Source organism: Anabrus simplex, chromosome 3, assembly GCF_040414725.1.
Source record: "Anabrus simplex isolate iqAnaSimp1 chromosome 3, ASM4041472v1, whole genome shotgun sequence".
Lineage (NCBI taxonomy): Eukaryota > Metazoa > Arthropoda > Insecta > Orthoptera > Tettigoniidae > Anabrus > Anabrus simplex.
In genome coordinates this window covers 270932504-270956508 of record NC_090267.1, presented here as the reverse complement: position 1 = coordinate 270956508, position 24005 = coordinate 270932504, and the positions used below count along the sequence as shown (strand labels likewise).

The following is a 24005-nucleotide window of genomic DNA, read 5'->3' as shown; positions in this document are numbered from 1 at the left end:
AATGAGATTCCTCCAGGCCTGAAAAATACCTCTCCAATTCGGCTGTCAGTTCTTCCCTTGTAGAAAATATCCGTCCACCGAGGAAAATTTTCAGTTTGAGGAATAGATGAAAGTCTGATGGTGCCAAATCAGGTGAATAAGGTGGATGTGGCAATAATTCGTACCCCAGTTCATGAAGTTTTGCCATGGCAATAACACTTGTGTCCGGCGGAGTGTTGTCCTGATGAAAGATGACATTTTTCCTTGCCAAACCAGGCCTTATTTCGCGTATTTGTTCCTGTAGTTGGCCTAGGAGGTTTGCATAGTATTGCCCCGTAATTGTTTGGCCAGTAGGAAGATAATCTATCAGCAGAATGCCTTTTGCATCCCAGAAAACTGAGGCCATGACCTTTCCGGCCGAACGCACTGCCTTTGCTTTCTTTGGCAGTGGTGAATCGGCATGTTTCCACTGCTTTGACTGCTGTTTTGTCTCTGGGGTATAGTAGTGGACCCAAGTTTCATCTGTAGTCACAAACTGGCGCAAAAAATGACCAGACTTTGTTCGGACATTTCCAATCTGGTGCGTTTATTGTCCAATGTCAAGAGCCGTGGCACCCTTCTTGCGGATAATTTTTTCATACCCAATTCTTCGGTTAGAATATAATATACCCATTCAGAAGACATCCCTACAGCTTCAGCAATCTCCCACACTTTCAGTCGACGATCCTCCATGACCATTTTATGCCCTTTTGCGATAAATTCTGGGGTCGTAACACTTTTTGGCCATCCACTACGCGGATCATCATCTAAGCTCTCCCGACCAAATTTAAACTCGCTGGTCCACTTGGCAACAGTTGAAAATGAAGGAGCAGAGTCCCCCAGTGTGTTCTGAAAGTCAGCATGAATTTCCTTTGCTTTCATACCTTTCCTTACCAAGTATTTAATCACTGCTCGAATCTCAGTTTTTCCATTGTCACAAATCACTAAGCGGGAACAACAACAAAAGAGTCATCACTACCACACTCCTGCAGCTACAGCACTGACGCGCCACGTGTTCACTCACAAAGGATGTGTGATTATTGCGCGGGAACCTCGTTGCTCTAGCACTGATATCTAGTGGTGATTCCGAGAACTTTTCAAACCGTCCTCGTATATGAGTTGCAACTGTAATGTCATTAGTATCAATATAAGTTGAGGTCTTTTGAGTCTGTATGCAGCAGATCATAGCCTACAGCCTTTCCATGACAATGAAAATTAACTCATTATTACAGCAAAGTATTTACAACAGAAATGAGTGTGAAATATTATAAAGGGCAAAGTACTAGGCTTTGTTCAAGGTTTGTTTATGCATCACTACAATCCTTTGATTGTCTAGAAATGTCACATCAAGAGAACGTGATGGCCCTCCCCTTCACGTCATCCCAATATAAGCCATGTTAGATGACGAAAAAAAACTGTTGTTCTTTTCTATATGTTGATTCTCATCATTCTCAGGCTTTACAGTACATTGCAGAAGAACTGCTTAACAGTGTTCAGGGATGTTGAATTTGAAAGATTAATTACGGCAGAAAGCAGTGTGACTATATATGAAAATGAGGTAATAATAGAAAACAAGGTAACAAAAAAATATGTAAAAGTGCATCACACGAGATCTAAAATTTAACACTTTGATGTCCAAAATTTAAGGAAATGAAAGAAAGTACTTTTGCTTTAGATGTCTTAATACACTACAAATAAGACACACTTTTCTTTTTTCTTTTTTTTTTGCTAGTGGATTTACATCACACTGACACAGATAGGTCTTATAGCGACAAAGGGATAGGAAAGGCCTAGGAATTGGAAGGATGCGGCCGTGGCCCTGGTACAACCCCAGCATTTGCCTGATGTGAAAATGGGAAACCAGCTGCCGACAGTGGGATTCAAACCCACTATCTCCCGGATGCAAGCTTACAGCTGCGCGCCCCTAACCGCATAGCCAACTCGCCTGGTGAAATAAATCTTGTTGAAGTCAAACAATCCAAAGTACCCAATTTTTATTTGGTACTTTGAAGTAGCCTACTAACAATTACAAGTAAATTAAACCACTAGAAGAACACAATGCAAAACACAACATGTAGCGGTCATAGCTGACTCACAAAAACAAACCTCACAAAACAAGGAGAAAGCATGGAACATTTGTAGTGCTGTACGTACTAAGAAGTACTAGTTACATTTCAAGGAATAAAAGAAAAATAGGCACTATCTAGCCATGGATTACAATTTTAATACAGGTCTCCACCATGTATGACACATAAGTGTCAAAGACAGTTATGATTTTGTGGCTATTTACAGCCAAAATAAAATAAAATAAAATTTAGATGCCTGGAAAACAGATCCATATTTGGGTAACGCATTAGAAATCACTGGTGTTCTCTAGCGTCATACTCATAAATCAGGCTGTCATCTGAAGGCTTTCAACGTCTTCATTATGTACTGCAGAGTATCAAAAGAACTCAATGTTACTGTTCGAACATTCTGTGAATTTATATAAATTTGAGATGGTACTTCAAAGTACTACCAGGCAACAAAACCGTTACACACCTTGAAATAACAATCTTTCTCCTATTTTTAAATCAATTCTTTAAAATATATCTACTAACTATGCAAGGAAATATATAAGCAAAATGCTCTTATAAGAATGAATATAAAAGAAATCAAGAATACCTTCATGTGAGCTTTTTCTCCCAGTATGTACAGTGCCGCTCTTTGGAAGGTCTGTACACACTCGGTGCCTGAATCAGAATCTGCAGAATGTCGCTGATTGGCTCTATGAGGGACGGCCAATGTAGTCAGAGAAGCCTGCGAACTGTGCCTTCGGTCCTTCAGTGACCCCCAGCGACCGAAACTCTTGGGCCCCTTACCACCACTGGAGCGGGGAAACATACTGAAACACCAGCCATGCTCAACAACACCCAACCACCACCCTATTACCACTATCCAGCACAGTAAAAACAATTAAAAAAGAGTCTGCAAGGAAATGGGTAATCAATAGCAAAGCAATTCATCTGTAAAGATACAATTCTATTCTGTAAATATAATCAGTTGGTTTTTCTAAAATATTAAGGTAAGAGGAGCAGATAATAAGGAAATATGTTACTTTTTTAATTTTAAATGACATTTGAGTAATAATTGGATGAAAATAGAGGGAATGGTTTCATACCCATCATGTAACTGAAGATACAGATCAAGAGAAAATGAAGTAAGTATTGGAAAGAAACAAACAAGCGTAAAATCAAGTCGCATATAGAGAGACTAGCAAGATACCCGTGCTTCGCTACGGTATTATACCGAAATTTATAATTGAATGCTTATTGTTTTATATATATAATCCGCCGAAATTCGCGATCTGACTCGTTTTCTGCGAGAATCCACCAAAATTCCCGATCTGACTGGTTTTCTATTATTTTACGGCACGTTTCCTCACATTTTTCAATCTTCCTTTCCAGCAATCGATTTCGTACATCCCGGGCTAGGCTCAGGTATTCCTCCCGGTCAGTTGGGTCCGTAAATCTTTGCCATCCTTTCCTATAATCATTTTTAATATGGATAAAATCCTTCAGGATATCCGGCGTGGTGTCATATTGGGTGCCTTGGCGGCACTGAACCCGCGGCCGGACTGCATTCTTATTCATTACCCGTCCAGGAGCCGTTGCCAGCGCGGACCGCACATTTGACGACGGTCCGGAATATTATTATTATTATTATTATTATGTGTTGCTGGAATGGCTGATGACAGGGAAAACCGGAGTATCCGGAGAAAAACCTGTCCCGCCTCCGTTTTGTCCAGCACGAATGTCACATGGGGTGACCGGGATTTGAACCACGGAACCCAGCTTTGAGAGGCCGGCGCGGTGCCGCCTGAGCAACGGAGGATCCTTATAAGTACATTAATAACAGTAAAATCAATTGGTCTCACCTCCTTCTACACCCCACCGCCGTTAAGTTTATTTACCGCCACCCCCACCAACCCGCAAAAAAATTAAAAGAAGGCTTGTTTCTTTATGTTTAAGGGAGATTCCAAACACCAATGTTCACGTCTATTACCTTCAGTTTTGAGATATAACTATCCCCATAAAAATAATTTACTTTTTTCACTTCATTTCACACTACTCCCCCCCCCCCCCCCAAGTGAACTTTCCCGAAAAAATACTTGTTTCTTTAATAGTAAAGGATCTTCTAAATACCAATTATCACGACTCTAACTTCTTCAGTTTTTGATTTATGTGTCCTCATGAAAGGAATTCAACTCCTTAACACTCCCGCCCTCCAAGATGGTTTCCCGCCCAAAACGCGTTTTTCTTTGTTTTTAAAGGAGATCCAAATACGAATTTTCACATCTGTAATAACTTTAGTTTTTATTAGATGTATGTATTCTCATACAATTAAGCCAATTAATTTTTCAATTCTTCCCCCCCCCCCCCGCTTCATTGGATTTTAAGAGAATACGTGTACTTTTACTTTTAAAGCAGATTGAAAATATCAAATTTCACGTCTGTAAAATATTCATTTTTGATATATCAGTAGCCTAATTAATAGAATTCAACACCATTTTCAGTCACTTTTACACCCCCCCCTCCAGCCAGGTGATATTTCCGAAAACTAACAATACATGTTTCTTTATGTTTAATAGAGATAAAAAATACCATTTTTCACTTCTGTAACATGTTATGTTTTCTGGATATACTGTAAAAATTCTCATTTCAAAATTTCACCCCTTTTGAGTTCCCCTTAAGTGGAGTTTCCAAAAACAAATCACCTATGTTTCTTTACATTTACAGGAGATTCCAAACACCCACTTTTTACGTCTGTAACATTTTACGTTTCCAAGATATTCTGTAGATATAGTCTTTCAAAAATTCACCCCAATTTGTCACTCCTGTTTAACCGCCATTATTTGGATTTTCCGAAAACAAAATATACGTGTTTCTTTATTTTTAAAGGAGATTCTAAATACCAATTTTCACATCTACAACCTTTAAAAGTTTTGAGATATAGATACACTCATTTTAAAATATTACCCCCCTTTCACCCCCTCCCTTAATTGGATTTTCCAGGAAAAAAATACTTGTTTCTTTATTTTTAAAGGAGATCCCAAACACCGATTTTCAGGTCTGTAATATCTTCAGTTTCTGAGATATAAGTAGCCTCATTAAAGGCATTCAACCCTTTTTCCACCCCTTTTCATTCCTCCTATTGCGATTTTCCGAAAACAAAAAAATACGTGTTTCTTTATTTTTAATGAAGATTCTAAATACCAGTTTTTACATCTGCAAACTTTAAAAGTTTGGAGATAGAGATTCACTCATTTTAAAAATTCACCCCCTTTTCACCCTCTCATTAATTGGATTTTCCGAAAACAAAAAAATACGTGTTTCTTTATTTTTAAAAGAGATCAAATGTACCAATTTTCAGGTCTGTAATATCTTCAGTTTCTGAGATATAAGTACCGGTATCCTGATTGAAGGCATTCAACCCATTTTTCCCCATTTTCACCCTTTTTCACCCCTCCTATTGGGATTTTCAGAAAACAAAAAAATACGTGTATCCTTATTTTAAAAGAAGATTTTAAATACCAATTTTTACATCTGTAAACTTTTAAAGTTTTGAGATATAGATACACTCTTTTTAAAATTTCACCCCCCTTTTCACCCCCTTAGCGACGGAATATCCAAAAATCCTCTCTTAGCGAGCACCTACATCTTAATATGAGTATATCCCCAAAATTTCATTTCTTTATGTCCAGTAGTTTTGGCTCGGCGATGATGAATCAGTCAGTCAGTCAGTCAGTCAGTCAGGACAAGTTACTTTATATATATAGATGGAAACAAGAAAAGGAACACACAAGAGGACAAACATATGGCAGGTTAGTGTGAGAAGAAGGAGCAACAAAAAGAGGAGATAAGACACACATGAAAACACAACCAAAATGAGGCGTACTAGACAAGATGAGGAGGGACGTAGTTCGTCAGTGCTTTCCACACTGGGGCCAGAGAATAACATCTTTCATAACACTCACATTGCTCTCAATGTCATTACTCAGCACAACCCGTACCTCAGTAGTTCTTTCATACTGTTATAACCATAAAATAGATTGTAACTTCAGTGGAAGTTACATTTTGCTCCGGCCTGTGCAAGGGGCCAGACACGAAAGTAATCCGCCTGTCCGTCCAGAAATGCTAACGGATTTTGTATTTCCAGTAAGTTGTATTAAGTTTGTTGTGTAAATAATTCTTATCGAAGAGTAGTATAAAGTGATAAGGATCAGTCAAGTTCCTGCATATAAAACACAATAGGAGAACAATCGTGTTAAATTGTATTAGGGAAGTTTTGTGATGTAAATGCCCACAGCAGATGGCAAATTTAAAGAAAAATTATACAGAAATTTTTTATACATGAACATGGAACTGAAAGCCATTGGAAAAAGTTTTAGGGGCTCCTTCATTCACATCACAACCTTCTTGTGGGCAAGACTGCAAAAGTAGCAAGGGCGCAACACTTCAAGACTCATGTCATTTATGCACAATATCCCATGTAACAGTTGTGTGGTTAAAGGAAACCTTAATAGTTCCAGGTTTAGAATCTAACCTATTAGTGTCAATAAACCCATTCCCTAATCATATATGCAATAAAAGTCTGATTCTTTGATTGGCTTATCCTTTCTGGAGTTTGGCTGCCATCATTGCTATATGTAGTTAATCAAGCACAATCTTGACAAGTTGGGCACAGTTGAAGTCATACAATTCTCTACAGTTTGCCAAAGAGGAAATTATTTTCCTGGATCCTCTTTTACAGTCCTGTTTTCCCTCACAGAAGCCAATATTTATGCTTGTTCCTCATAACGTGCCCAAGATATTCACACTCTTTCTTTCTTATGCATTATCAACTGAGGTTGACAGTTCATTCTGTAAACAAACTTCTAATATGTGATGTGGTCAGTCCATGAGATATTCAAGATCCAGCCGTACACTCACATTTCAAAAGATTGTTTCTTCTTCCCTGTACCTGTAGAATGGATCTATGTTTCAATGCAATATACTGTAAAAGAGTTCAGAAGACGATCCTACATCTGATTTTGAGCATGTGATAAAAAGTTGACAAATGCTGATTCCTTGGTTGTTAGGAATTTTGTATAATTGCAGAGTCTTTCTTACTGTGCATAACTGTAAGGGTCAAGAATTTAAATAAGGCACGCTGTCAGCCAGCATTTACTTGGAAAGGCTATGGAGAAACTACACTCACGGTAACTGCTGTCATCAATACAGGATTTCGAACCTCTCCAAATGGTATAGCAATAAAGAAAGGTAGGTATGCTGAACAGAGCACGAAAATCCAGAGCCTGTTTCCAGTCATTCAACCGGATCAGGAATGGAATGAATGAAAGCCCCATCTAGCGGCGAGGATAGGAATTGTGCCGGTTGCCAAAGCCTGTCACACTCCTCTGGGGCAATGATTAATGACTGACAGATGATATGAAATTATATATAAGTGTGTTGCAGGAATGAAAGATGACAGGGAAAACAGGAGTACCTGGAGTAAAACCTGTCCCGCCTCCGCTTTGTCCAGCAAAAATCTCATATTGAGTGACCAAGATTTGAAGCATGGAATCCATAGGTGAGAGACTGGCGCGTTGCCGCCTGAGCCACGGAGTCTCCTCCTAAACAGAGCATAATAGATGGATCTGAAATAAAGAATAAATACACCCCCCCCCCCCCACCTGTTCTCTATTAGCATAATAGAAAAGGTTAAGCTACTAGTTTGTATTAGTGGTTAGAGACAATGGTATTGATCTTTTTAAGTTTACATGAATGTTTTCAATCCCTTCATTTAGGTATTTTGTTTATACCAAAATAAGTTATTGAATTTGCTGGGAATGGGAATGACCCAGGAATTAAGATTTGTAAAAAAAAAAAAAAAAAAAAAAAAAACACTCAATAGAATAATGTTAATATCTGGATACGAAAATGTGAATGTGCAGCTCCTTAGTTCAATGTTCTAACTGTTTGAAGTATGTATGCTAGCATATAGATGTCAGCATATGGAAGAGAGTTAAACCAAATGTGCAAGCCAAGTTTCAGCAAGCTGATATGGAGGTTATACGAATGGATAAGGAACATGACAATTAGAAGGATGTCAAAACTAGAAATGAATACATACAGATTACTAACGTACCCTAGGAAATGATCTTCAATTCATGTATCATAATACAAGAAGCAGTGAGGAAAACAAACTTATTTTTGTACTGGTCTTGATAAATAAACCTCATCCACTAAAACTGATAAGAAACAGGAAACAGCTGCCTCTAACAAAAAGAGATCTCACATTGTCTGTTCAGAAACTGAATGCAAGGACAAAGTAATAATGAGACAATCTGCTAACTGCTCAGAGGTCAAAGGTGCTAGACTGAAAACTGTAAAAGCAAGTACACTTAAGTAACAGGGACATATAAAGTAAGTATGAACCTATCAGAAAATAGTGGAACAACAAAGTGTGACTGGATAGAACAATTTGTAATAAGCCAGCAGGGGTAGGAAACAGATAAGAACAATGGTGAAGTGATAATTCCAATAAAAAACAAAAGCTGTAGTAAATTAAAAGAATTACCAGTATTTAGTTGATAGAAGGATGAATTATTATTAAAAAAAAAAAAAAAAAAATTGAGTGAAAATGAGGTGTACAGATGGATTGCAACCCAGGCATGAAGAAAGGAACTGCAAAGACTTTTTGTGCTGGCCGGCAAAGGTGTAAGATGAACATTTCATGTAAGTTTCTAATAATTTATGTCATAGAGAAAGGTGTAGTAAGTTATCTTCATGAAACTAGATCTAACAGAAGTAGATACTGGTACACATTTATTTGAAAGTAATGGAAAGGAACAAACCTTTATTTGAAAGTATTTTGTTTAAAACCACAAGAAATAAATATTTGAGTCAGAAAAAACATACATACATACATACATTCATTATCATTATAGACTGTTATGCCTTTCAGCGTTCAGTCTGCAAGCCTCTGTGAATTTACTAAACACCGCCACAATCCTCGATTTGCAACTAGTGTTGTGGCCTCATTTAGTTCTATACCTCTTATCTTTAAATCGTTAGAAACCGAGTCTAGCCATCGTCGTCTTGGTCTCCCTCTACTTCTCTTACCCCCCACAGCAGAGTCCATTATTCTCCTAGGTAACCTATCCTCCTCCATTCGCCTCACATGACCCCACCACCGAAGCCGGTTTCTGCGTACAGCTTCATCCATCGAGTTCATTCCTAAATTAGCCTTTATCTCCTCATTCCGAGTACCCTCCCGCCATTGTTCCCACCTGTTTGTACCAGCAATCATTCTCACTACTTTCATGTCTGTTACTTCTGACTTATGAATAAGATATCCTGAGACCACCCAGCTTTCGCTCCCGTAAAGCAAAGTTGGTCTGAAAACAGACCGATGTAAAGATAGTTTCGTCTGGGAGCTGACTTCCTTCTTACAGAATACTGTTGATCACAGCTGCGAGCTCACTGCGTTAGCTTTACGACACCTTGATTCAATCTCACTTACTATATTACCATCCTGGGAGAACACACAACCTAAATACTTGAAATTATCGACCTGTTCTAGCTTTGTATCACCAATCTGACATTCAATTCTGTTGAATTTCTTACCTACTGACATCAATTTAGTCTTCGAGGCGCTTATTTTCATACCATACTCATCGCACCTATTTTCAAGTTCCACGACATTAGACTGTAGGCTTTCGGCACAATCTGCCATTAAGACCAAGTCGTCAGCATAGGCCAGACTGCTTACTACATTTCCACCTAACTGAATCCCTCCCTGCCATTTTATACCTTTCAGCAGATGATCCATGTAAACTACAAACAGCAAAGGTGAAAGATTACAGCCTTGTCTAACCCTTGTAAGTACCCTGAACCAAGAACTCATTCTACCATCAATTCTCACCGAAGCCCAATTGTCAACATAAATGCCTTTGATTGATTTTAATAATCTGCCTTTAATTCCATAGTCCCCCAGTATGGCGAACATCTTTTCCCTCGGTACCCTGTCATATGCTTTCTCTAGATCTATGAAACATAAACACAACTGCCTATTCCTTTTGTAACATTTTTCAATTACCTGGCGCATACTGATAATCTGATCCTGACAGCCTCTCTGTGGTCTGAAACCACACTGGTTTTCATCCAGCTTACTCTCAACGACTGATCGCACCCTCCCTTCCAGGATGCCAGTGAATAATTTGCCTGGTATACTAATCAGTGAGATACCTCGATAGTTGTTGCAATCCTTCCTGTTCCCTTGCTTATAGATAGGTGCGATTACTGCTTTTTCCCAATCTGAAGGTACCTTACCAACACTCCATGCTAATTTTACTACTCTATGAAGCCATTTCATCCCTGCCTTCCCACTATACTTCACCATCTCAGGTCTAATTTCATCTATTCCTGCTGCCTTATGACAATGGAGTTTATTTACCATCCTTTCCACTTCCTCAAGCATAATTTCACCAACATCATTTTCCTCCTCCCCATGAGCTTGGCTGTTTGCAACACCACCAGGATGATTTCCTTTTACATTGAGAAGATGTTCAAAATATTCCCTCCACCTCTCCAGTGATTCCCTGGGATCTATTATGAGTTCACCTGAATTACTCAAAACACTGTTCATTTCCTTTTTCCCTCCCTTCCTAAGATTCTTTATTACTGTCCAGAAAGGTTTCCCTGCTGCTTGACCAAGCCTTTCCAGGTTGTTACCAAAATCTTCCCATGACTTCTTTTTGGATTCAACAACTATTTGTTTCGCTCTGTTTCTTTCATCTACATACAACTCCCTGTCTGCCTCGGCCCTTGTTTGGAGCCATTTCTGATAAGCCTTCTTTTTACGTTTACAAGCTGCTCTCACTTCATCATTCCACCAAGATGTTTGCCTATTCCCATCTTTGCACACAGTTGTTCCTAGGCATTCCCTTGCTGTTTCTACTACAGCATCCCTGTATGTCATCCATTCACTTTCTACATCCTGAACCTGCTTACTGTCTATTGTTCGAAACTTCTCACTAATCATATCCATGTACTTCTGTCTAATTTCCTCGTCCTGGAGATTTTCTACCCTTATTCGTTTGCAGACAGATTTCACTTTCTCTACCTTAGGCCTAGAGATACTTAGTTCACTACAGATCAGATAGTGGTCTGTATCATCGAAAAATCCCCGGAAAACTCGTACATTCCTAACAGATTTCCTGAATTCGAAGTCTGTTAAGATATAGTCTATTATGGATCTGGTACCCCTAGCCTCCCATGTGTAGCGGTGAATAGCCTTATGCTTGAAGAATGTATTCGTAACAGCTAAACCCATACTAGCACAGAAGTCCAGCAAACGCTTCCCATTCCCATTAGCTTCCATATCTTCCCCACATTTACCAATCACCCTTTCGTATCTTTCAGTTCTATTCCCAACTCTCGCATTGAAATTGCCCATTAGCACTATTCTATCCTTGCTGTTGACCCTGACCACGATGTCACTCAATGCTTCATAAAATTTGTCAACTTCATCCTCATCTGCACTCTCATATGGTGAATACACGGACACAATTCTAGTCCTAATTCCTCCAACTGACATATCTACCCACATCGTTCGCTCATTTACGTGCCTAACAGAAACTATGTTGCATGCAATGGTATTCCTGATAAAGAGCCCTACCCCAGACTCAGCCCTTCCCTTTCTAACACCCGTCAAGTACACTTTATAATCTCCTATCTCTTCCTCGTTATCTCCCCTTACCCGAATATCACTTACTCCTAGCACATCCAGATGCATCCTCTTTGCTGACTCAGCCAGTTCTACTTTCTTTCTTCCATAAGCCCCATTAATATTGATAGCTCCCCATCAAATTCCATTTCGTTCGCCAAGTTGTTTCCAAGGAGTCCCTCGCCTGTCAAATGGGAGTGGGACTCCGTTACTCCCATAGGTCCGAGGCTTGCTTAAAATGTTCTGAGCTCGGTCGATTCATGAAGCAGGATGCTATCCTACTTGCACATAGTCCAAGTGAGGATCTCTCCTCTAACGGGTTATGGACCACCGGTGGATTGTATAGTCCTAGCCGCCTGAGCACAAGGAGGGCCAGGACTCAGAATATGTCCAAGATGCCCACTCCCATTCCATAGCAACTGGTATCCCGACTCTCAGGACCACTTACTAGGCCACTCAGCTGTTGCCCATGGTTCACGAACTAGGACGTGACTACAGTAATCCACAAACATGAACCATTTATGAAAAAACAAAACACCACCACATAGGTGTAGTTGTACTAAAGTATCAGTAAAGAATGTGTTAAAATGGTTCTTTCTAATTTAGCTTTTGATAATGTGCTTGATTAACACGAAATCCAAGGAACCGGATTCATGTTAAGAAAATTTGTATTAAATGAGTTCCCAAATGTTAAGGTTTTAATATCAATCATTTTACAATATGATATTATAAAATATTGGTGCAAAGTAGCCTACATTATACGATGCATTATAAGTAACTGTCAAGGTACAAGTCATTTTTGCGAGAAAAAATCAAATATATTTCGCTGTCACAACTGTATTCGTAGTTTCCATAAACCCAGCGGTGACTTTGTACATTGCAGAAAAATGTTTTGAGTAACCATAAAATGGGGTGAATCCGATCACAAGTTTGTAATTTAAAAAAATCTGTTTGCTGCAGTTAGATCATAATGTAAATTTGAAAATTTTACTATTCAACATTGAAGAAGTTAAATCTACACATTAATTCATGTTTTGTTCATTTTTGAATCTATTATTTAAATTTAATTGTTAGTCAGTTTCACTTCAACAGGTGGGGGTGAATCTGATCACTAATGTAGTTTGCATATAAGAACGGAATCAATCTACCAATGCTCGAATCCAATCACTATTTTGAGTTTTTAAAAATATATTATTTATAACAATATATCAAATTTTATTACAGTCTTAATTCTCAGAAATATTAAACACACCTGAGACTCTAACAATAGTGCTATTCAAAACATCTGAATTATGCCTTCACATGGTGGTACTACTCACAGGCAACACAGACCATGGTGTTCCTCACATATGGGTACTACTTACAAGCAACGCAGACCCATGAGGTTCCTCACATGGAGGTACTTATCATGAATGCCAGCTAGATCCGTAGAGTTTCTCATACAGTGGTACTGAGCACAGGCCATGTATACTCATGGTGCTGCTTGCATAGTGGTACTCGTCACAGGCTATATATACTCATGGTGTAGCTCACATAGAGGTACTAATCATAGGCAATGCAGACCCATGGTGTAATACACATTATGGCACCACCTACAGGCAACACAGACCCATGGTGTTCTTCATATAATGATACTACTCCCATAGACATCCTCCGCCGATATTACTGATCACAGACTCAGCTGGAGGCAATAGTGGTACAAGTTCCTCAGGTAGTAGTGATTTCTGCTCTAAGATGGAGCACAAGCAGGCAAATGTAGTGGTACTAATCGCAAGTAAAGTCAACCCATGGTGCTCATCACGTAATGGCATTAAACACAGATAGTCTCATGGTTCCAAAAGCATCTTCCCTTCGTCACCTCTTTTATTCGCCTCCTACGACAGTCAGGGGATACTGTGGGTGTGTTCATCTGAATCCTCCACTCACAAGGGATAAAAAAAAGAGAGTCCAACACTTTGAAAAAAAATAAGAAGTACCAGACAAAGAAAGAAAAGAGCATCGAAGGTCATGGAAATGAAAGACTCCCTAGGCCTCGAATGCTCTAAAACCATCGGGGTCGAAAAAGAACAAGAGTTAACCAAGAGAAGTCTGACAGGAAAGATGAAAGTGAGGACCCTGGCACTAGTAAGTGGAAGCCATGCTAGGACTCAGCCAAGGGCCCCATGGTCGCCAACCCACCCTCCCATGCTGAGAGCCTCTAGGCCCCTTTTAGTTGCCTCTTATGACAAGCAGAGGATAACGTGGGTGTCTTCTTCATTTGCGTCCCTCATCCACAGGAGGTTGTACATGTTGGTATGCGATAAATGGCACACGAGAGAGAGATTTTGTCTTTTGACAAACAAATCTAAGAAATTAAGTGTGGAATTACTTTCTGTTTCAATAGTAAATTTTATATAAGGATCTTATTCATTGAGGTAGTTGAGTACAGTGGTAATTGCAGTGATTTGCTCGTCACTAATGCTAAAAGTATCATGGACAAAACATATCCAGAAAAATATACTATTAATTTTGTTGGTGATCAAGTTGTATTCAAGATTGTCTATATAAATTCCTGCTAAGATCCCTGAAGCTGGTGCACGCATTGGAAGACCATTTAGTTGGTAAATTTTATTGTTAAATGTGAAGTAGCTGTTACATAGCACTAATTTTAAAATATTAATGAATTCATTTATCTCTAAGGTACTCAAAATGGCTTTTACATAAAATTGTCATAAGAACAAGAGTTTCTTTCATTGGGATTTTAGAGAATTTGTTGGTAATAATGGTCTTTGTATGACACATTTGACACACACTCCTTTTTAGTACATGCTCTATAAAACATTTTCTTTCTGGGCAGATTTTCTGCTTTGTCTTTTCCTAATTTATTCCAGTTGTTCGTATATAATAGAAATGAGTTCCATTCTAATGGGACTATAAGATCAGCTGCTTTGAGGTGTGTGTTATACATTATATTATTCAAAAGAGTTTTCTTTTGATAAAGAATGTAAAGGTTGTATGCTTAAATCTTTAGTGATATTGCAAAAATCAACGGAATTCTTAATAATTGTTTTATTGTAAAATTTGTGTCCGGCTCCATGGCTAAATGGTTAGCGTGCTGGCTTTTGGCCACAGGGGTCCCGGGTTCGATTCCCGGCAGGGTCCGGAATTTTAACCATCTTTGGTTACTTTCTCTGGCACGGGTGCTGGGTGTATGTGTGGTATTCATCATCATTTCATCCTCATCATGACGCGCAGGTCGCCTACGGGCGTGAAATAGAAAGACCTGCACCTGGCGAGCCGAACATGTCCTCGGACACTCCTGGCACTAAAAGCCATACGACATTTCATTTTTGTAAAATTTGTAGTTTTTACTGAGAAAATTGTGTATATATATTGAGATAATTTGTAGGTAGGGCTGTTCTAGAAACTTAAGAGCTGTCTAATAGGAATGCTGTTTTAATGAATTTTGGGAGTGGCTTGGGTTGTAGGGACTCTTGGGTTCATGATAAATAACTTAAAAGTTTCTTAGTTATTTAGGAGAGAAGGAATTTTTTTTAGAATTTTTAAAAAGTTTTTCCGGATTTTAGTAGCAGTGTCTTTTTATTACTATTACAAAATTATTATTATTAAAAAGGTTTCATTTTTTTAAATGTAAGAGTCTTTGTAAGTTATTACTGTACCATTTCTTTTATCTGCTTTAGTTGTTATTGTTATCTGTGATTTGTTTCAAATTGGACAAATGAATGTTAGTGATATGGTTAGTAGGAGGAATACTGTTATCTTTAAGTATGTGTTCTAGTTTATTCTTAACTTCAAATTTTATTCCTTCTTGTTTATTGAAAGGAAGGAGTGAGATAGCTTGTTTAATTTCTGCTATGTTGCATAAGGTATTTCTTTGAGTGATTTTTAGTTGCCAGTTGTGTTTGCCAACCAGGTATCCAAAACAGCAAATACTTATCTCAATTTAAACTCAAAATAGCAAACATCAGTAAAAACATAACCTTTCTCAGCACATGCCTTCATAACAACTTAGCTCCATATTTCCTGAAAGCAAACCAATGGAAATACAAAACCCCATGTTTAATCTGTAAGATGTAAAGAAAGACTAACAAAATTAGAAAAATGAAATCAAATTTCTTTATCAAAAGAAAGCTCTTTTGAATAATATAATGTATAACGCAAGCAGACCTGGCCAACAGCTGGAAACTGCAGATGATGATGATGATGATGATGATGATGATGATGATGAAGAATGTATAACACGTACCTCAAAGCAGCTTATCGTATGGTCCCATTAGAATGGAACTCTATTATATATGAACAACAAAATCAACAATCTCATGATCATTTAACAAAATAAATTAGACAAGAAATTAGCAAACCTCAAACAAAATAATTTTTATCATGATAAATCCCCAATAACAACCAAAGATGATAAACACCTCTTCCACACTCCAGTCAAAAATCTTTCTCTAGTTTAGTTTAACGATACAGAACAAACAATCATACAGGACTGGAAGGGATGAGGTCCTACTTTTCTAATTACTACTAATTTATTATTATTATTATTATTATTATTATTATTATTATTATTATTATTATTATTATTACTATTACTACTACTACTACTTAAAAGACCCTCAAAATAAGCACCAAAGGTCATTGGCCCCCTCAAAATAAGGAAATAAACTTAAGGGATATTATAAAACAGATATGACAGTAATTTTTATTTTTATACAGGTATATATTCTGAGATTTATAATTAGTAAATAAGAAGGGTGTAATTTTAAGCTGTGTTAGCTCCTTAGGCCATTCTGATTAGAACCCAAGAACTACGAACACTCCCAACTACTCAGCCCATGTGTGTATGCTTATACTATATGACAAACGATTCCTATTTTGGGTTTCATATTTCTTTCTTCCACGATGATTTACTAGGAGAACTGACAGGATTGGTGGGGCCTCTGTTCATTCCACACATTGATTATTAGCTGTCCATGTAGTCTTCATTAACCCCCAAGATGATCTGGCTCCCCTCTTTTGCAGAGTTCGCCACACTGCAGGATTTCCTCTCTGTCCACCCACTGTTAAGGACTTCATTTTACACCTGGCAAGAGCCCCCTACAAGCTACTACCAGCTGGACTAGTGGACCAAGGTTCCTGTAATAAGTGCTACTCCTTTATCCCTCCCTTTTGTTCCATTATCTGCATTATTGGTGTTATATTTTACACTATTATGTTATAAATATCCAAGAATGACTCGCATGAACAGTCTGTTGTAAAAAAAAGAAATATTAGCCATGTATACAATGGCTCACAGATGAAACTTGGAAGACGATGAGATGACTTTAAATAGAACAACTGAACATCGAAAGTCAGTATTCCAGAAGGAAAAGTATATTTTAAAAAAAATTGATATTATGAATAAGATTCAACAGGTACTTAGTGAAAGATGAGAGACTCTGACAAACAAATTAGAACTAATGATTAGGTCACATTGCTCATCATCCTCTAAGGTAGAATGCCATGGAGACAAAAAGAATATACAACTTCAGTGCGTCTGGTGAACTAGAACTACAGGCTAGAAAGCAGTGGCAGCTGGTGGACTATCACGTGGGGGAAGGAGGGGGTGCAGTACTTTTTTCCACACTTCTTTCTTGGCAATTCTTCTTCTATCAAAGAGCAAAATAGTTTCTTTTATATTAAATGAAAAGTATCACATTAACAATGTTTTCGAAACCAGATGCTAAGGCTGCCCTTTTCAGCTATTTTCGCTATTTGGATATACAATGATGATTATATTTCAAAAATACCATCACTGAGAATCTGAGGCAGAAATTATGCATACACGATAAACAAATCATGAATCCCAGGGAGCTTATGTTTATTTTATCAATCATCACTATCCCTGTCAACTTAAAACTTGAGAAAGGCTTGCTTGTACGAATACAACATGTCGCCATGATGACAGTAATAATTAGCACCACAAATAACACAGAAACAAAATCAAAACTTTTTTGCTCCTTTGAACAATAATAGGTGATAATTTATAATTCAACCCCGCTGAATTCAAATCTGAAATTAGAAATGCTGTATCACCTATCATTTTGTCCGCCTCCGTAGCGTAACGGTTAGTGTTATTAGCTGCCGTCCTCGGGGGACCGGGTTCGATTCCCGGTACTGCCAGGAATTTTAAAAAACTGGCAGGAGGGCTGGTATGTGGTTGAAATGGTACATGCAGCTCACCTCCAATGGGGGTGTGCCTGAAAAGAGCTGCACCACCTCGGGATGAGGACACGAGTTTACTTTTACCTATCATTTTCCCTGGATTTTCATATTTTCGTTTTTGAAATAATACATCAAAATTTGAAATTATTTTTATTTGTTCATGAAATAAGATTTACATATCGAAGAGAATTCGCAATATACAATGTATATATATGACCGATTTTGACTGTCCAAGAAATTTCATGCAAAAAAGAAAGAAAAAACACATTTTTACTCCCATTTTCAAAATTTCTTTCTTGAACTCTTCCGTCTGTAACTACCACCAGAAACCTCTTCCTTGAGGTTCCAACAGTAGTCTGCTAACATGTTCTGTACCGATTTTCCTGCATATTGTTTATCCATCACAGAAATATCCTGGTGAAATCTCTCACGCATTTGTCATTAACTGTGCCCAAATTAGGGTGGGAGAAGTCCAAATGCGAATGTAAAAAGTGAATTATCAAGAACATACTGTATCCCATGCGCTGATAACACTTCAACAAGTTCTTAAGTTCCTTGTAATTGTTAGCTTTCACATTTCTAGGAAATTAAAACATACTTGTCTGAAAGTTAACCATGCTCATTTCGCTTTTTGTGTTAGCTATTTTACAAAGTTGTCATCATGAATGATCCCACGTATTTGCGGCCCAATAAATATGCCTTCTTTGAACTTACTATCACTGAGTTTAGGAAATTTTTTTCTGAAGTTCCCGAAACCATCACCATGTTTATCCAAGGTCTTAAAAAAAATTTCATCAGCCGTAACTTTACATGCAACAGTGGTAACAAAGGGTGATTCGTAACACTCTTCTCTCCAGGAATTAAGTTTTTTCGTATGGGCCAATCCACAATGTCGTAATGTTTATCTTTTGCCTGGCTGTCCCATTCGCAAAGAAAGCAACAATATTTGGTAAACCCAGACTGCATGTCTAACAATATACCAATCATTTTGAAGTTTATTTTTTCAATCATCACTATCCCTGCGAAATTAAAACTTGTTCTGTCCTTATTACAGGGTTCCTCAAGGGCATTGATTTGTAAGTGCCATTAAGGAAACCATGTAGTAAAGTTCATGGACAATTATAATAAATTTTACCTGTTGCCCAGCTTTTTTCCCCTCATCTTCTTTACTTCCAAAATACAACTCATATGCCTTTTTCACTATAGGAATGATAGTATTTTTCTGCAACTTGAGAAAATTCCCCACAAACATAACAAAACAAACATAATTCACACAATAGCGTGACATGGCTAACACACTGAGTTATAATATATTTCTTTATAAAAACAATTATGATGAATAACATTATCATCTTGTTAAAATAAGACTTAAACTTCAGTTCATTACACACAATATTATATTCACAATTTCACAAACATACATAAAATATGGCTACTCGCGAAGTGATCGGAAAGTTAAGACTTGACTAACCCACAAAAGAAAAAAACGTTAACAGAGAAACAGGAAATTACTCTATTGCCAAATGTTTCCGCCACGGAATATTAAGTACCAGTCATAAAAATACAAGATCGCTAAAACGTTCTTGTCCATTTAGTATGAACCAGGCGCTAAGCCAGATGCAGAGCCTGGTGTGGTGACCTGAAACCATAAAACTATAAATGTGGGTATTCTGGAAACAATTCAGGTGATACAGAAAAACAGATGAGATATTTGTTATGAGCACCTCTGAATATATAAAGATCACTTAGTTTTATTTAAAGGAGTGTTTCATTGTTTATCAGTGTAATTTTCCATCTTCGAGTACACACTTTCGTCCTACCTAAGAGTTGCTTGGCAGCTAGGGGCAGTAAAACCGTATGGATTATGTCGTAAGTCAGCAGTTGTGGCAGATGGGCTGTTGCCCTACCCTCACAAGGCCACTCAAGCCTACTCATGTAAGTCTTCCGAGCAAAAACAAACTAACTCACTGCTGCCAATCCTCATGAAACACGGGATACAAGCCAGAGGCCCATATCACTTCGCGTTTGCAATTTCAATCAAAATTCCTGGTCTCAAATTTTACATTTCAATACAACTCTTAATTATTTTTCTTCTTCAAATATAAATAAGAGGGCAAACATGACCTTGATTTATTATTTAATTTTATTATATGCAACCATAGAGATTGTTTCTGGCGCATGCTCGTAGAGGAATTTGTGAGGACACCTTTACTGCTGCAGACTCTGCCGAGCTTAAAGCCCCCACCCCCAATATATCCTCCGACGGAAGCTTGAGAGTCAGTAACACAGTATCTTCAACCTGAAAACATTTACCAGTTAACTGCATGCTAAACGTCAGTCACCAATAGTTGGGTCCATGAGAGTTGGAGTCTGACATTTGAACGGTGAAAGCAGTAAATACAAAGTATGCTGCATTGTCATGGTTACCTCCGTCTGCCGCGTATCACCCTTTCATACAGGCGGAATGTTTATTAAAACATGTAGGCCTAATTCAACTAACTTTGACCCGTTCCTAACCTTGTGCTAATAATTCCATCATTTAAGACAGAACACGCCATTGCCAATAAATATGAGATTTCAAAATCATCAGTTCCTACAATAACCTTAACAAATGCACATATTAAATACATATATAACTGTATAACTAGCTACTCATTAACTTACAAAAAAACAACTAACAGCGAACATAATATTCTGAAAACAAAATCATAAACACATACAGCAGCAACAACAAACACAGCTAACACAGTACCACTCTGAATAATATCACAAATGCGACTGAAAGCAAACCAACCCATGTGGTGATAGCTTATGTAAATGTGGCTTTGCTGTTATCGTTGCCATAGCAACAGAACTTTTTCGGGAAGCGTTAATCTATTTTTTCTCACCGGTGGCACTAAATGTCAGACTCCAACTCTTGTGGGCCTTAGCATAAGTTTGATATTGCCGAACAGTCTTCCTTATTGATGAGAATTTACTGTTTTGCAACGAAATGTGATTTTGTTAGCATTATTTGGGTCCAATTTTTTACTTAAAAAGTCGAGAGAAGACAAAGAACTCTTTTCATTCTCTAGGGAGGACACTGGCCAGGAGTCCTTAAGGGCCGGTTGCTACTACTAGAAAGAGAAACACTCACGGCAGATTCTTTGTCATAAGGCAAGCAGAATAACAACATAACCTCACTGGAGAGAATACACAGAAGAAGGTATAGAACACCATAAGAGAGGGGATGAATTTCCATGTTAAACCAAAAAATATCTTTAAAACCTTTCAAAAATTCTATGACTAGCACTACAAAAAGTAAGCAATTACTAAACCTTCACTGCAGTTCACTATCAGTCCACAAAGCAGTTAGTGGTTAGCACAAGCAAAACTGGGTTAGGTGAGATACACGGGGAAAGAAACCTAAGTAGATTGTGACTGTACTGTGTCACCATCTACACAAAAACATCTGCCCAGAACAATGCTTCTCAACAAAAAATTATGTGATGCCAGTGTAAAAGATTTCCACTATGTCGAGAAGGATACTACATTGAAAGAGGAAGTTAATATAGTAAATATGTAGATGCCTTTTGCCATTCTTTCAACAAGCTCACATTTGGAGGAAAATATCTGCAGATTTACCCAGAATGAAACAACACAGCAACATCTATTATTATGGGCACTGATTGTTGATCAGATGCATGAGTATTTCAACAGCTTTTAAACCATTAATGCAACCAAATAAAGAAACAGTGCGAAGTTACACCCAGGCTTATACCATTTGGTAAGATGATATATGATTACAAATTCAAAGGTATCTTCTGTGAGTGTGGAGATATCCGGGAACAATAACACCATCTAGTTGGCATGGATCACTGATTTTCATACCGAACAAGTTTGCTAAGCACACACCCAGTTATGGTTGCAAGCTCTGTACTCGAGAGACAGGAGGGTTCGAATCCCCAGCTGGCCCTCCTCGAAACGGCTATCCAGGCCAACACTGGGATAATACGTATCTCATAGACAACACCCTCACACAGTAGTACATGTAGCTTACACCCCCTCCCTTGTGGGATGTACCAGAACATGTAGCTAAAGAACTGGTGAACCATACATGTCCCTGGACACTCCTGGCACTACAAGCCATGCACTAAAAATAAAACCAAACAACTGGATTTCAAAAGATCTGAAGTCTGCTAACACTCTAATACCAGAGGCATCTATCCATTACAATTCTGGTATGATTATGCACAGTCTAGACATGGAAATGAATGAATGAATGAATGAATGAATGAATGAACAGAAGATATTTCAATACTTGTAGCTAAATCACCAGAAAATATGTCTATCAGCTGAGGGATAAGGAGGAGGAACAAAGCTTTGAGAGGAACAAAGCTTCTACATATCTAGAATATGTTTAACAATTTATTCATTCAACAGCAATTTGCTAATTTTCTTTTATGTGAAGCTATAAAATGTTTTAAATCACAGCCTTATAATTCTAATAATTTATTGCTAGGGTGTGTGAGCATGTTGTAATTAATATTATCATAATCACATATGTGTTTCATGTCCACATATTCTTTTACCTTCAGTGACAGGAATTCCATTTCCTCAGTAATTCTAATATTTAATTATTCATAATGGTGCTCTTCACTATGAAATATTTTGTTGGAAATCATTTGTCAATGAAGAAAGAAAGCAACAATTCTTGAACATAAATGTGTACCTCTTTTTAAAGAGAACACAATTATTAGTTTCAACAATAATTGAGTGAATAAATCAACCCAAGATCTAATGTAAAAAATCGACTGGTAAGAAAACCCCACTCTCATCAAATCTACATATTTATCCAATAAGTTCTACTACAACCAAGCTCTGTATTATGAGAATTAACAAAACACACCCGTGCACACACGTATTTGCTAACATAAATACTACTCACGTGGCATACCCTGCAAGTCTCTGGATAGACTTCTGTCTCCTAAAATTGATGTCACTATATCAATAGATAACACTTATCACAGTAAATATACAATATTACATTGCAGCTTTTATAAATCCATCCTTTTAACACAAGATATCTTCCATTCTCAAATGTCACAAGATGCCTTGTGGGAAATGTGTAGCTTTTCAAACAGTTCTTAATTTTAACTTTAATCAACCAAGAACTTAGTAGGCTCATTTTATTCATTTCAAACTAGAATAGCAGTGATACTTTTGTCTGGTCCAAGCAACGTTTCTGCTCTTTCATACTAGGTACTACTCATATACGAAGTCATATGCAGAAAGACAGCAACTTATTGCTAACTTTTTTAATATGGCTTGATCTGTTACTTGTTTGTTCCTTTCCATTATCAATACTGATATATGTTTCCCATGTATTCAGATTACAAAACAAAGCAAGAATAGCATCTGGTATACAAGTTCATATGAAGGATCAGGGGATAAAACAGCTAAGTAAACTTCCTTCAGAACTCAGAGAAACAAAATTTTAATTTCAAAACAATACTAGATAAACAAATAAAAAATTATAAGATATACTTTGAACAGCGTAAATTTGAAATGTAGTAGATTGAATTAAGCTTGGTTCGATGCCCAGTATATCACAACTAACTCGCTGAAGACAAAAAGTTAACTTACCTGCTCCCCCACTGATCCTCCATATTATCTGTACCGTATTTACTCGCTCATCCTTTTTCTAAGGAATTTAAAAAAATGTTGGTGGGGGATTATTTGGGGTCTAATCAGCCAAGGGAAAATTGAGAAAAAAGAAAGAAAGTTATGATTATCCATCAGTTACATACATCATCAATATAGACAGTTACGCCTTTCAGCGTTCAGTCTGCATGCCTCTGTAAATTTATTAAGCGTCGCCACAATCCTCTATTTGCAACTAGTGCTGGGGCCACATTTAGTTCTATACCTCTTATCTTTAAATCGTTAGAAACTGAGTCAAACCATAGTTGTCTTGGCTTCCCCTTCCACTTCTATTACCCTCCGTAACACAGTCCATTATTCTCCTAGGAAACCTATCCTCATCCATT

General features: G+C 37.6%; 1 protein-coding gene across 1 annotated transcript in view; it reads right to left on the bottom strand.

The window, feature by feature from the left end:
* Sbf (SET domain binding factor) overlaps positions 1-24005 on the bottom strand; it is an 851001-nt gene that overhangs the window by 277355 nt on the left and 549641 nt on the right. Inside the window, exon 24 of the mRNA XM_067143032.2 lies at positions 2683-2902. Coding sequence (XP_066999133.1) covers positions 2683-2902 — 220 coding nt within the window. The remainder of the gene's footprint in view (positions 1-2682; positions 2903-24005) is intronic.